The 15,003-nt window shown below is 32.7% G+C and overlaps 2 protein-coding genes across 3 annotated transcripts in view; one reads left to right on the top strand and one right to left on the bottom strand.

Moving 5' to 3' along the window:
• The window catches only part of LOC127277434 (bifunctional heparan sulfate N-deacetylase/N-sulfotransferase), a 79,557-nt gene that overhangs the window by 41,145 nt on the left and 23,409 nt on the right, over nucleotides 1-15,003 (bottom strand). The window contains exons 3-4 of one of the 2 annotated variants that reach the window (XM_051298542.1): nucleotides 8,368-8,488; nucleotides 7,454-8,303 (exon numbers count right to left, since the gene is read on the bottom strand). In XM_051298542.1, coding sequence (XP_051154499.1) covers nucleotides 7,454-7,620 — 167 coding nt within the window. In that variant the 5' untranslated portion in view covers nucleotides 7,621-8,303; nucleotides 8,368-8,488. Of the gene's footprint in view, nucleotides 1-7,453; nucleotides 8,489-15,003 lie in introns of both variants that reach the window. The other variant, XM_051298540.1, reaches the window with a different exon arrangement.
• Nucleotides 9,376-9,951, top strand: LOC127277590 (uncharacterized). Its single transcript, XM_051298844.1, has one exon. It carries the CDS (start codon nucleotides 9,376-9,378, stop codon nucleotides 9,949-9,951), a length of 576 nt encoding a protein of 191 aa, XP_051154801.1.

Genomic DNA, 15,003 nt, shown 5'->3' with positions numbered 1-15,003 from the left:
AACTCTCATCAATACAATAAACAAATGAAAGTGAGAAAAAAAAAATTTTATACATTATGGTATGAAAAATAATTGACAAAAAAAAATTAATTTCTTCATTCACCAAAGCTTAAAGCGGGCGGGAACTTATTTTACAATGGCGGGGCTAGTGCAAATCTAAATTATTTTTGAGGCGGAGCTAATCAAAAAAGGGATTGTGGCTTATTAGTCAACGTCTTTGAGGTAATAGAGGCGGAGTTTCTTAATAACAAAATTTATTCAAAAGTCAAAGATGTTTAAGGGCGGAGCTTAATAAATATAGGCGGGGCTACTAGGAGGCGTGACTTATAAGTTCCGCCTTTGAGGAAATAAAGGCGGAGGTTTTTTTAGTAACAGATTTGCCTCTAAAGGCGAACATATCTAAGGGCGGGGCTTAATAATTATAGGCGGGGCTACCAGGGGCGTGGCTTAGCTCCGCCTTTTAGGAAATAAAGGCAGTGCTTGTTAGTAACATATTTGCTTTTAAAAGAGGGATTTAATAATTATAGGGGGGATACTAGAGCAAAGATATTTAAAGGAGGGTCTTAATAATTATAGGCTTAGCTACTGGGAGGCGTGGTGTATTAGCTCCACCTTTGATCTAATAATGGCGGAGTTTTTAGTAACATAATTCCTTAAAAATAATACAAATATGTAAAGGCGGGGCTACTAGGGGCGTGGTTTATTAGATCCGCCTTAGTGTTAATAAAGGCGGAGCTTAGTAATTATAGGCGGGGCTACTAGAAGGCGTGGTTTATTATCTCCGCTTTAGTGGAAATAAAGGCAGGGCTTATAACTATAGGCGTGGCTACTAGGGGCGTAGCTTATTAGCTCCACCTTTTTAATAATAAATGCAGAGTTTCTTGGTAACAGATTTTCTTCCAAAGGCGGGGATATCTAGGGGCGGTACGTACCTAAGGGCGGGGCTGAATAATTACAGGCGGGGCTTTTGAGGGTCGTTTCTGAATTCCACAGTAAAAAAATTGTAGTTGTTAAACATAAATCTTAATAAAGGCGGACAGTTGGTTGATGGTGGGATTTTTAAGATGTTAATAATTTTAAAAAAGCAAGAACTGAAAGATACTAAAAGGAAGAAATTAAAAACAAACTAAATAAGAAAAACAACTGAAAATAAACAAAATGTAAAAATTTATATGCATAAAAATAACAATTGCAGAAAGGGCGGGGCTTATATACTATTTTAAGTGATTAATAAGAATGTGGAAAGCTATCTTCACAAAACCAGTTTCACTAAGAGAAAATTCTTCAGCATAACGCTAAAGCCAGAGTTCCCTAAGGTATTCGAGACCCTTGAGATTCTCTCTCAGATATATATATACACACACACCTACATACATAAAGAAGTGACATGCACCCTGAGAGAATTTCAAAGGAATCCCCGTCATATTAAAGTTAATGCGTCATTATCCTTGCACACAAGCAAGGAAAACTGGTGAGTGCGCGCGTTTTGATTTTCTGATTCAAGGATTCAACCTGAAAATATCCTCAAACTAGTGCTTCTTGGCAAAACAATTAAAATGGAAGAATTTTGTGCTTGGAATTTTTTATTCATATAGAATAAATTGTGATTTAATATTTATATACATATTTTTTTTTTATCAATTTTCTTTTTTTTTTTTAATTCATTCACGTAGAACAATTTACATCTTTATAATTCATTACTTTCTGTCTATATATATATATATAATTTTCTGAAACTACGATAATTAGAAACGCTTATAATATAGCGTTGTACAAGTTGTATATATTATTGATTGAGAAATTTCACATCTCTCCCTCTGATGATTATAAAGTTTTTAATGAAATTGAAAATTAAATTTTAATTACCTCATGTTTGCGTCTACTGATGTGAACAACAATGTAATTTAAAAAAAATTTCTTTTAATGAACTTTCAAATTCATGAGAAAAAAAACTGTGTAACACAAAAAATGGATAACAATTAAATCAATTAATTAATTAATTAATTAATAATAATAATAATAATGAGATTTCTAATCAATGAAACGAGATCAATCAACTGCGAGTGGTTCCCTGTAGGTGAATAGAGGAATTTCAGAGGGAAAATAGTGAGGAGAGAGAGAGAGAGAGAGAGAGAGAGAGAGAGAGAGAGTTACTCCCGCAGGAGATTCTCTGTAGGTACAGCTAGGTACACACAGACAGACACCCAACCAACCAACCGCCCCCTTCCCTCCAACCACACCTCTTCTACCCTACATCCACATGGGGTAGTTCACTTCAGTACAAAGAATTATTGGCTCCCATTCTCTAAACGGGAGAGAGTTACCAATAGCGCCTGTCCAGCTGAACTACTGCGATCAACCTCGTCCCTCACTCCTTTTCTATTTCCACCATCCAATATTGGCATTCCCCTTTGGTCGACAAAATACGTAGCAGAAAATCTCAAATTGCGATATTTTCCTATAGGCAATTCCCTTTTCCTCTTATGGTTACGTAAAATTATTTTTTCATTTTCTTATTTTCCTCACTGAGAACCACCAAAAACTAACTTTTTTATCAATTTTTTTTTTCATCAGTATTGAATTCTTTATTTTTTTTGAATTATGAAAAAAAATTTATCCCACCCATATTCAAGTCCTCCCGTAATTGCTCCTCCTTATTTTAGCCAGTCTATTTTGCTCCTCCTACTTTTACACCGTTCATATTGTCCCATATTTGCTCCACCTACTATTGCCTTTCCCATTTTTCTCCTCCTACTTCTACTCTTTCTACTTTACTCCTCCTACTTTTACCCCGCCCATTTTTCTCCTCCCCTTTTTATGCTCTTCCTACTTTTACTCCTCCCCTTTTTATGTTCCTCCTAATTTTACGCCGCCTATTTTCCTCCTCCTACTTCTATCCCGCCTATTTTTGCTCCTCCCCTAATTACTCCTCGTACTATTACCCCGCCTACTTTGATCATCCTACTTTTACCCTGCTCATTTTGCTCCTCCCTTTATTATGCTTCTCCTACTATTACTCCGCCTACTTTAATACTCCTACTTTTACCCCGCCCATTTTGCTCCTCCTCTTTTTATGCCCCTCCTACTTTTACTCCGCCCATTTTCCTCCTCTTTTTATGCTCCTCCTACTTTTACCCCGCTCATTTTGATCCTCCTTTTTTTTTTAAAAAAAATAAATTCCTGAAAAATTTTCCTTGGTAATTTTTGACACAATGGACCAATGTGTAGATTCTTGTCAAATCTCAGTGTATATGCCTTACCTGATGGTGGCCTTTACATGTCCCAAGTCACGAATACTCTCTCTGTCTCTATTCAATCAGTCGAGTGTGTTCCACAAATGCAAACACAGCTTTAATCTAAACACAAGTGTTTGAAAGCCACGATCACACTACTATAGTCCATACGAGAACTAGGCGCTCGCTTTCTGTTTATCGATTTTACTCACAAGCTCCCGGAGAGAGAAAGAGAGAGAGAGTGTGTTACTGAAATAGCAAAGTGCCTCCTTTTACCAGTTTAAACTTTACCCGAGATGATGATGATGATGATCTTAAGAAAATTATTCGACTCTATTAGAAAAAACATATTTTTTTTACATTCTTTATTAAATTTATTAAAATAAATGATTTTTAAAAATTTTTAATTCTTATTAACTGAGACATGAGCAGTGGTTGATCTATACACCCTCCTTTATGTGTCCTATTTATTCAGGTGATTAGTGTTCTCTTCCGCTCCATATCGCGGTATCTCTATGTACATTCCAGCCAAGTGCGTAATGTCCCGTGTACACGCGACTTGAAACCGCAAAGAGAAAGAGAGAGAGTACCCTTTCGTGATATATAGAAAAGGTGCGGTCCTAACGAAATGGCGTCTGCAATCGTAAATCACACTTAAGGAAAATTAAAATACAATCTAGATTTCACCCCAAACACACACATATACGTATGATACATGAGTAATAATAAAAAAAAGGTCAACTCAAATATCTCTTTAAAGTAAAAGACATATTATTGTTTTTTATATTTATTCTCACATTATTTGTTTTTATACGCAGTAAATTAAAATTTATAATGGTAGTAAAATATATTTTTAATAATCGCTTTCAGTTCATGTACTTCATGTTCTTTTATCTGTGAGTAATTCACTTTTACTCTTTTAAATCCGTCTTTAATATTTTCTAAATTTTCTACCTTCACTCCACCCCCTTTTGCTCCTCCCACTTTACTTTATATTAGATCACTCCCACTTTTGCTCCTCCTAATTTAATCACGCCCCTTTTACTTCTCCTTATTTTGCTCCTCCTACTTTAAACCCTTCTCTTTTTACTCCTCCTACTTTTTTGCACCTCCTACTTCTGATCCACCCCTTTTGCTCCTCCTTCTTTTGTGCCGCCTATTTAAACCCCCTTTCTTTTCCTCATCCTTCTATTACTCCTCCCCCTTTTGTCCTTTTTATACAGCTTAATTTTTACTCCTACTTACACCACGCCCCTTTTAATCGCTCATTTTATTTCCTCCTGCTACTTTTTTATTTTAATCCTACTATTTTTGCACCGCCCTTTTTATACAACTTACTTTTTGTTCCACCTACTTACATCACACCCTCTTTTAATCCCTCCTTTTTGTTGGCTCCTGCCACTTTCACTTTTCCTGTATTAACCCTACTATTTTGGCTCCTTCCTTTTTGGTAAACTTAATAATTATATGCAGGGAGGCGTGGTTTAATAACTCCGCCTTTGATGAAATAAAGGCGGTACTTATTAGTAATGGATTTGCTTCCAAAGGTGGGTATGTCTAAGGGCGGTACATAAGGGCGGGGTTTATTAATCAAGGCGTGGCTTATTAGCTCCGTGTTTCATCTAATAAAGGCGGAGTTTCATAGTGACAGATTTTCTTTCAAAGGCGGGGATATCTATGGGCGGTACGTAAGGGCAGGGCTAAATAATTATAGGCGGAGCTTCTTCTACTTTTATCACGCCCCCTTTTTAATCCCTCCTTATTTTTGTTTGCTCCTCCTACTTTTTCTCCACTTGTATTAATCCTACTATTTTGGTTCCTACTTTTTGCGATTTACTTTTGGCTCCTCCTACTTTTACTCCGCCCTTTTTTTTAATCCCGCCTTTTTTGCTTTCTCCTCCTACTTTTTGCACTTTGTGTATTGTTCCTACTATTTTTTCACATAAAATAAATGTAAGAGAAAAATTTTTTTTTTTGCTATGGATAATTGGAATAATAATAATAATAATAATAATAAAATGAATTTAATTAAAAATATAGATAATTCCTTTTTGCAAGCGATCAATTTCGAGACATGTGTCCCATTAACATCTGAGATTGCATACATAGTCACATAGAGTCACTCAAAGAAGGGAAGGTGCTGGTGGTGAAATCGATATTTCGACGGATAGGCATTTACGGTATCTTTGAAGACCGATGGGTTTCGAATTCCCCGGATCGTTTGGACGGACGACGAATAGTTTGTGGATATTAGCAAATAGCCAAGGTGCCTTAAGGGGTTGAATTTTGAGAATAACTGGAAATGGGGTTTGCATGTTGGACTTGGATCTCCTCGTATATATATATATATATATATATATATATATATAAGGATAAGGAGTATAAGAGACAGGGAAAGGGTGAGAAGGAGAAGGAAGGAATGGGCATTTCCTTATATGAGACAGTGTGGTGTTCGCGACCCAATTTAAATCAAAATGTATGACGGGACATATATTTCCTTAATGTATATCCCGTCCAATTTCAATTCTCAAACGATCTCGGAGGTTTGCACAATTGTTCTTGAATGAGTGTATACACACACACATATATATATATATATATGTTTGCATTGGCCTCGTATGTTCAAAGCCAAAAGGGGATAGTCGTGACAGAGAGAGGGAGAGAGAGAGTAAAAGGGGTCGAAGAGGACAAGAGCGAATCCGTAGTTAATTAGAGAAGATGTATAACCTCCAACTGCCATGGCACTTCATCTCCTACCGATATGAACCAATCTCAGTCGCCAGATAATCAGCCAGCGTTCCGATGTTTCCTATAATCAATCCCTCGCCCCCTCTTTCTCTCTCTCTCTCCCTCGTTCTCTCCTAAAACTTCAATACCGCAATGTAAATCTCGAATGGACCAACATCGAGATATACTCTTCATCCCACAAATTTATCATCAAATACAAACGACAAATCTCGTATTTCCAATTTCTGTTTGGAAAAAAAAATTTTTTTCTAAAAAAATACCAATCTTCAAGTTTTAATCAAAATTGAAATATTAAATTTAACTTGTATATTAATAATAATAATAATAATAATAATAAGCAAAAGTTTCATAAGAAGAAGAAGAAGAAGAAGCGTTCCAGAAACTCGAACTTGTGACAGGAAATCAAGTTATTTCCGTGGGGAAATTATTATTATTTTAGATCTCCCACTCTAAGATTCATGTGTTTCCTGTTAATTAGAAGTTTAGAAATTAAGCTCCTCATGTTAGCTAATACAACGTAAGTGAAAGTTATGAGACAAGAGAGCTTAATCCTGGTTAACCACTGATTTTGTTTGTGTATATGTGTGTGTGTGTGTATTTGTAAGAGAGTGTGACAAATTTTGTATACCCACACATATGTGAATAACGTTTAAATCTTTAGAATTCGGTGTTTATTATTTTTACCAATATCCATTTTATTGTAGAATAATTTTTATTATTTTTTTTTCATTAATTGGCGAGTGGCAAAAGAAAAATAAACAGTGAGTGGAGCAAAAGAAAAATATAGGAGTGACAAAAAGAAGAGGCGGAGCAAAGGGCGGGACAATAGTAGAAATAGAGGCGGAGCAATAATCAAAAAGTGGAAATCTTGAACTAAAGTGGGAGGAGAAAAAGAAAAAATGTGGGTGTGGCAAAAAAAAGAGGCGGGAATCTGAGAGTGAAAGTGGGCGGAGCAAAATGAGAAATGTGGGCGTGGTAGCAGAAGAGGCGGGACAAAGTGCGGAGCAATTGAGGTAATAGGGGTGGAGCAAACTAAAAGGTTGGAATCGGAAAGTAAACGTGGGCGGAGCAAAATGAAAAAATGTGGGAGTGGTAATATAAAAGAAGTAGGGCAATAGGAGAAATAGGGGTGGAGCAAAGACCAAATGGTGGAAAACTAGGGAGTGGCAGTGGGCGGAGCAAAAAGATAAATATGGGAGTGGCAAAGTTAAAAAAGGGGGCGTGGCGAAGACAATAATTTAGAAAGAACAGTAGGCGGAGCAACATGGGAGTGGTAAATCAATAAGGGACGGGGAAAAGGCGGAAAGTTGGTGATAGGGGAGTGTCAGTGGGCGGAGCAATAAGGAAAATAGGGGAGTGGTCAGAAGAATGGGCGGAGTAAAGTAAAGTAAAGTAAAAAAAGGCTGTAAAAACGTAGTATAATGAAAAATAAAGACTGAGAATAATTTTCAATTAAAAAAAAATTTACTCACCTTGAGAATGGACTGCTTATGATGTAGTGAGTATAGTAAAAGATGCTGGCAACAGATATTAGTAAAAGTGCAGCGACACAACGTTTGACTGTCGTTTGTTTGACGATAAATCGTGGCCCAACAACGCCAAACAGTGGAATACCAATTTCTCCTGCCGGGATCTTCATCACTAACACCTTCGAAATCTTAGTTGACACGACCCTTTTTTTTTGTTTTGTTTTTTCTTCTTCTTTCACCCTACAATTATTACAAAATCAATAAATATTTGAATTTCTTTCTTTCTATTAATCTCTTTAAAAATTCTTTTTTTTTTTTTTGAAGAATCTTTCTCCTCTGATCACTTAATTCTTTTTTCTTCCTTTAATCAGGGCGTGTCCTTTTTCAAAAAGAGAGAAATGAGACGTTTTTTTATAACCCTAGAAGAGAAACTTGAATCGCTTTTCTCGTTTTATGGCACACTTAAGAGATCGCAGCCTTAAAGTCCTCATTGCCACTTGTTGCTGGTAGAGGACGCGACTGCCATTTTGCCTTAGACATTGAATGGCGTCGTCCATGGTGCCCCCTGTCAAATGTTTAACCCATTTGTAATTTGAGGGTTGAAGAAGTGGGGTGGTGGTTTATTTGACTATTTTTTTGTGTCCATACGTTTATTTTTTGTTTGTTATTTAATCATCGCTTGTGAGAGAATAATACATTGCATCCCTCTAGCGGTAAAATTCCAGATGGCGGGAAAATTCAAAAAAAGAATTTTTTTTTTTTGCCTCTGAAAGTTCACTTAACGAGACTAATTCTTTTTCTTTCTTTCCTTTCTCTGTTTTAGGTGTGGTGCCTCGTAAATTTTCCCGCAAGCCTCTTTATTCCTTTCTCTTCCTGTCAATTAGTAGCGGTGAAAAGCAGCCCCAAGCGGAAGTTACCTATATCCACCACCACCACCACTGAGATCCACAAAAGTCTCGTTATCGATCACAAATTTCTTCTCTCAGTGTGTGTGTGGGTGTATTAGTGTGTGAAAAATTTCCCATTTGGATTCTTTTTCTGTAACAAAAAAAGGAGAAAATTTTTTTTTAGTTGATTAGATTTCGTGACTCTTTTTCTTTTTTAATCAATTTATAAAATTGAAAAAATCTAAGAAATATTTTTTTATAAGAAAATCGTCTTTTTTTTGCTCGAATATGTTACTAAGCTTCTGTAAATAGCAATATCATTCCAGACGAAGACGCATTTAGAATGAATGAATCTGCCCTCATCCCACCTTCTTCTTTGACGCCACCCCCCCCCCCCCCCCACCAACCTAACTTCAGTACATTTGCTAGATTAAAAATCTATTCAGGTACCTATATCAAAAATACGTGTAAATATATTTGCAGTTATATGTATATATATATATATATATATATATATATATATATTTGGACGTTAATGGTAAAGGAGTATATCAGAGATTTTTTTCTTTTCAAATTGAACTTTATCGAATGTCAATAATAATTTATATATGTGTAATTCATTTCTATGTACGTTTCTCGCGAATAAAGAGTTGGTACAGGAGAGAGGGAACCTGATACATTTCTAGATTACTTTTGGTTTTTATATTAAAAAAAATTTTTGAAAAAAAGTAACGGTAGCAGTAACGTAATAGAAACGGTAAAATAACGGTAACGTAACAATAAAGGTAATAGTAAGGTAACGTAATAGTAAACGTAACAGTAACGGAGCAGTAACGTAACACTATAGTAACGGTAAAATAACAATAACGTCACAAGGGTAACGTTAACGTATCGACATTGTAAGGGTAACAGTAACGTAACGTAATAGTAAGCGTAACAGTAACAGTATAGTAACGGTAACGTAACACTATAGTAACAGTAAAGTAACAGTAATGTAACAGTAACGGAACAGTAAAGGTAACAGAAACGGTAACTGTAATGGTAACTGTAATGGTAACAGTAACGGTAACAGTAACGGTAACAGTAACGGTAACAGTAACGGTAACAGTAACGGTAACAGTAACGGTAACAGTAACGGTAACAGTAACGGTAACGGTAACAGTAACGGTAACAGTAACGGTAACAGTAACGGTAACAGTAACGGTAACAGTAACGGTAACAGTAACGGTAACAGTAACGGTAACAGTAACGGTAACAGTAACGGTAACAGTAACGGTAACAGTAACGGTAACAGTAACGGTAACAGTAACGGTAACAGTAACGGTAACAGTAACGGTAACAGTAACGGTAACAGTAACGGTAACAGTAACGGTAACAGTAACGGTAACAGTAACGGTAACAGTAACGGTAACAGTAACGGTAACAGTAACGGTAACAGTAACGGTAACAGTAACGGTAACAGTAACGGTAACAGTAACGGTAACAGTAACGGTAACATTAACAGTAACAGTAACGGTAACAGTAACGGTAACAGTAACGGTAACAGTAACGGTAACAGTAACGGTAACAGTAATGGTAACAGTAACGGTAACAGTAACGGTAACAGTAACGTAACAAGGGTAACAGTAACGGTAACACAATTTTTTTTATTTTTCTATTATAACTAATTAAAATAATTTTTATTAATTCAAAAAATTACTATATAGAAAAAAAAATTTTTTGTAAATTTTTAACATCAAATTAAAATATTTTCATAGGTAGTCGAGAATTCTTTTTTCTCTCTTTTTTTCTGACAAAAATTGATAATGTACAATTTTCCATATAATTTATGGAAGGTGCCAGTGAATCCCTGCGGTATAAATTATTGACATTATTCCGACATATTTTTCAGACACTATCTCATAGGGAGTTTCTTGAACATATATAAAATTCTTTGTCACTATGTGTGAAAGCTATTAAATTCCACAAATGACAATGTGTATGTGTGTGTGTGTGTGTGTGTGTGTGCATAACTATTTGAAAATTATTATTTGCAAAATATATCATGAAAAAATTGGAAATAAATGTTTTTTAGCAAAAAAAAAACTTATTAATTTTAAAATTTAAAAAAAAAACTCAGATTTATTTTATATTTATCCTATATAATGAAAAAATCCAGGAAAATTAAAAAAGTTTTTAATCATTTTATCATAATTTTAAATCAGAGAAAGAGAATTAAAATTGAAATAATAAAAAAAAAAATGTTTAAAAAAACAAAAGTTGAAATGAAAGAACAAAAATGTTATCATTGTCAGTTATATATAAAACTGTATTCTCGAAAGACGACAAAGACGACAAGAGAGAGAAAGAGAGAGAGAGAGAGAGTGAGAGGAAATTGTTTGAATATAATTAAATTCCATGAATGACTTTGGATCCTCGACCTGTGTGGTGAAAAAAAAAGTTAGTCTCGTTATGTTTTGAAAAATAATTTTACTAAAATGACTTAAAAGATAAAACTAAAAAAAAAAAAAAATTAAAATAAATAAATTTTTTCTATTAATTGAAAATAAAATGAATATTTTTAAATTAATTAATATTAAAAAAACAAAATAAATTAATTAAAATGAATTAAAAAGAAAGTTCCAAAAACTTGAATAAATAAATAAAACTAAAAATAATTAAAATTTTTCATATTTTATTCTTTTTTTTTAATTATTTAAATTTATTTTTTACATACTATACAAGCTTTGGAATATTTCAATATTTCCAACGTGAAAAATGTTAGGTCACTTCCCATGAGAATGAAAAAGATTTCATATATATATTATATATATATATACAGTCAGTAGAGAAGCAGCAAAAGTTATTTTCCTACTTTTCTTTCTCCCCACTAACCTCCCATCATTTTTTTTGTCCAAATAAATTATAGAGTTTTGCATTTTTTTTTTTTTTTTTTACAATTAAGTAATGAAAATTTATTGAAAAAACATTTTTCAAAAAAATAAATATAAAACAAAAATTTAAATAAAAATAAAAAAGTATAAATAATAAATAAATTAAAAAAAACCAATTAAATAATATTAATAATAATAATAATAATAATAATAACAAAATGAATAATAAAATTCACAAAACATGTGAAAAAAAAATTGTAATCATAAAAAAATTTATATATATTCAAAAAATTATTGAAAAAGTTGAAAACAAAAAAAATTTAAGAAAATATTGAAACTTGTGACCATATATACATATATATGTAAATAACAGGTGGATATTCGTTTTCGTTACTATTTGGTGAGCGCAGTTATTTACGAGTTGTTTTTCTTTCTCAAGAGCACTTTGTAGGACGAATATTGCAGTCGGATTTTCATATTATTACTTTCCCCACGAGTCGAGTCCCCCGAATCCCTTTCCCCCCCCCCTACTTCCACCTACCCCCTCTAAAACAGTCGTGCAGTTTATGCTGCATAAGTGTATTTATACTTCATCCCCCTTTTTCTTCCCCCTTCATACTCACTATATATATATATATATATATATATGTACTCTTTAGTTTCTCTGTTTGCTGCTATTTTACTCTGGAAAAACCCCACCGAACAGTATTCGTCCCCCTCCCCCCATCATCCCTCTTCTCTCACCCAATCCACCATTCCATCGCTTAAACTTTCATTTTTCTATACTCACTTTTCTATTTGTTTTTTTATTTTTGGATATTTTTTCAAAAAATTTATCGAATGTCATAGAAATTAGTGGATTTATGTAACGGTAACGGTAACGGTAACGGTAACGGTAACGGTAACGGTAACAGTAACAGTAATGTAACGATAACATTAACGTTACTTAATGGTAACGAAACGGTGAAGTAACGGTAACAGTACCGTAACAATAGTAGTAACGTAACGATAATAGTTACTTAGTGGTAACGAAACGGTTAAGTAACGATAACGTAAGTCAATGGTATAATGTAACTGTAACGGTAAATTAACGGTAAAGTGACTATAACGTAATGCAATGGTAATGTAACAGTAACGTAACTTAATGCAATGGAAAAATTACGGTAATAATATGTTATCGGTAACAAAACGTTAAAATAACTAAATGGTAATGTAACAGTAACGTAACGCTAACATAACTTAATAGTAATGTAACGGTTGCATAACGGTAACACTATATTACAGTAGATTTATCCCTAGATAGTGTTCTACAAAAAAAAAGTATAAAGTACTTTTTTTCAATAAGAGGTTAATTTTACTATTCAATATCGATAAAGTAGATTGCTAACATTAATAAAAAATACGCGGGATTTTTTGAATTTCAAAAACAAAAAAAAAACAAAAAAATGTGTAATAAATTGTAAAATAATAATAAAAAATAAATTTTAAACTCACAGATAATATTTAACTCTGTTAGCTGTGAATATTAATTATTTTATGATAATGCCACAGTTTAGTCGTTTATCGTATTTTGGAAAACAAGAGAGGAAGAGAGTGTATTATCACTATAACATTGCACCATATAATAATAACTATTATAATCTGTTCTGCTTTTGAAATTGTCAACGTCGACTATTATTTTTTATTAATTATGATCAAAAAAAAAAAAAATTACTTTCAAATAAGTAAATTAAAAATTTTGTTAATATTTATTATAATAATAATTTTTTTTTAACAATTATTAACAAAAAAATTTTAAGCAATTTTTTGTATTAAATGAATTTTTTTTTAACAATTATTAAAAAAAAATTTTGAAGCAAATCTTTTATTTGTTTGTATTGAATGATGTGTAATTATTGTCAAGGTTTGATGTGGGCAAACGTTATAATATTGCGAGAGGTATAAGCGTGGGGAAGAGAAGGAGGGACAGGGTAAGTAGAGAAGACAGCCTTCGAAGTTGCAGCGTGCGAGTGAAAAGAAAACAAGCCATTGCACCAAGGCACGTGTTACGTGTGGTATATCCTGAAAGCCATTGAAGCTTCCAGGTTGAAGGCACGATTCTCAGATGATACGATACCACCTTGTTTACCTTCTTCCTAGACCAGTTTATCGTCTCAGTCTTTCCACCCGGCCCCCTCCCATCTCCCACAATTTCCCCTTCCCCCACTCACAGTCATTCTCTCTCTCTCTTTCCCTCTTTCCTCCCACTCCGTTCCTTTCTTCCACTGTTCAATCTTTCTGACTTCTTGTATCTGCCACTTTCCGGTATATATATATATACACTTCCAAATAACCTATCTAGTTTCAACAATTATTATTTTTTTTTGTTTCAGGTGACTGTGGATGCGAAAGAGGATACAAAAGTAAAGTGAAGCGGTTTTTGAAAAAAGGTTTGTTTTATATTAATGATGAATAATATGAATAATAATTTTGTTTTCACCAAAATTATAAAAATAGAAAATTTTAGGCTATGTCCACAATAGGACATAATTAATAATAATAATAATAATAATACAGTGAAATCCACGTATAAGGAATTTCCAAGGAATTGGAATAAATTCCGATGTAAGCGGGAATCAAAATTATGCAGATCCGATATACGTGGGTTTCGCTGTAATAACAATAATAATAATAACGATAAATAATTTATTATTATATAATATTAATATATTTTTATATAAAATTTTTTTTTATTTCCTTAATGATTCTAAAATTTTTTAAAAAAAGCCCCACGTATTTATTTGAATGCAGAAGGAAACAAAAATTTTTTTTTTTTTTAAAGCTATAAATAGCATATAATATGAGGAAAAAAAAATTCGTGACAGTAATAGAACGTGACATTTTTATTTAAAATTTATTTATAAAAAAAAGGAAAAAATTTTTCTACTTTAAGCCAACAAAAATAAATATAATTGTCAAAATAATATTCTATTGTATTAAAAAAAAAAAAAAAAATTTCTTGTAAATTCATTTTTTCCTTTTTTTTTTTAATTAATTCTACTTAATGTTTGAACGATTTTTTTATTAAAAAAGACGATTTTCAGAAGGAAACACGTACTGTTTTTTTTTTAATTTTATGATTGTCGCGATAATAAAATAAGTGGACAAATTATCTTATTAAGATTTTTTTGCCTTTTTTTTCTCATCATCAATTTTTGTTAAAATTTTAAAGAAGCGGACGAAAGAAATTATTGTTAATTTGATACGAAGGCTTTTTTAAAACTATTTTTACCTTGAGGCTGAATATATATTTATTATTAATTAATATATGTATATATATAAATAATATATAATATAACTATATTAATTTTTTTTTTATTTTCACTATTACTATTATTATTATTATTATTATTATTATTGTGAAAAGTTAAGGTTTGAAACATCCGCATATAACTAACAGCCCCTTGACTCGACTTTAGAAGAGAATGCGTGCGTCTGGTTATGCCATATACTCTGAACAATCATCCCAGAACAATCTCCAAAAGCCCCAGGAGTCGTTGACTATGAACAGCTGAGAAATTTAGAATACGCTCGGGGCAATATAAACCTCTTTATTCTTCCGTCTGATTTGGTTCCCGCGGGCTACCGAAATGTTCATAGTTTCATATATATATATATATATATATATAACCCGAATCTCAACATCAATCAATTTTATCTTTTTAACCGCACCAATTTTAAAAAAGTGATTTTGTATAACAAAATACAAAAAGAAAATTTTTCTCTGTTTTTCTTTTAAAGAAAACATTTTTTT

Source organism: Leptopilina boulardi, unplaced genomic scaffold (genome assembly GCF_019393585.1).
Source record: "Leptopilina boulardi isolate dan_hultmark-lab unplaced genomic scaffold, ZJU_Lbou_2.1 LbouV2_169, whole genome shotgun sequence".
Taxonomy (NCBI): Eukaryota; Metazoa; Arthropoda; class Insecta; order Hymenoptera; family Figitidae; genus Leptopilina; species Leptopilina boulardi.
Note: the sequence above shows the minus strand (reverse complement) of the source record. Positions and strands in the feature narration are given on the sequence as shown.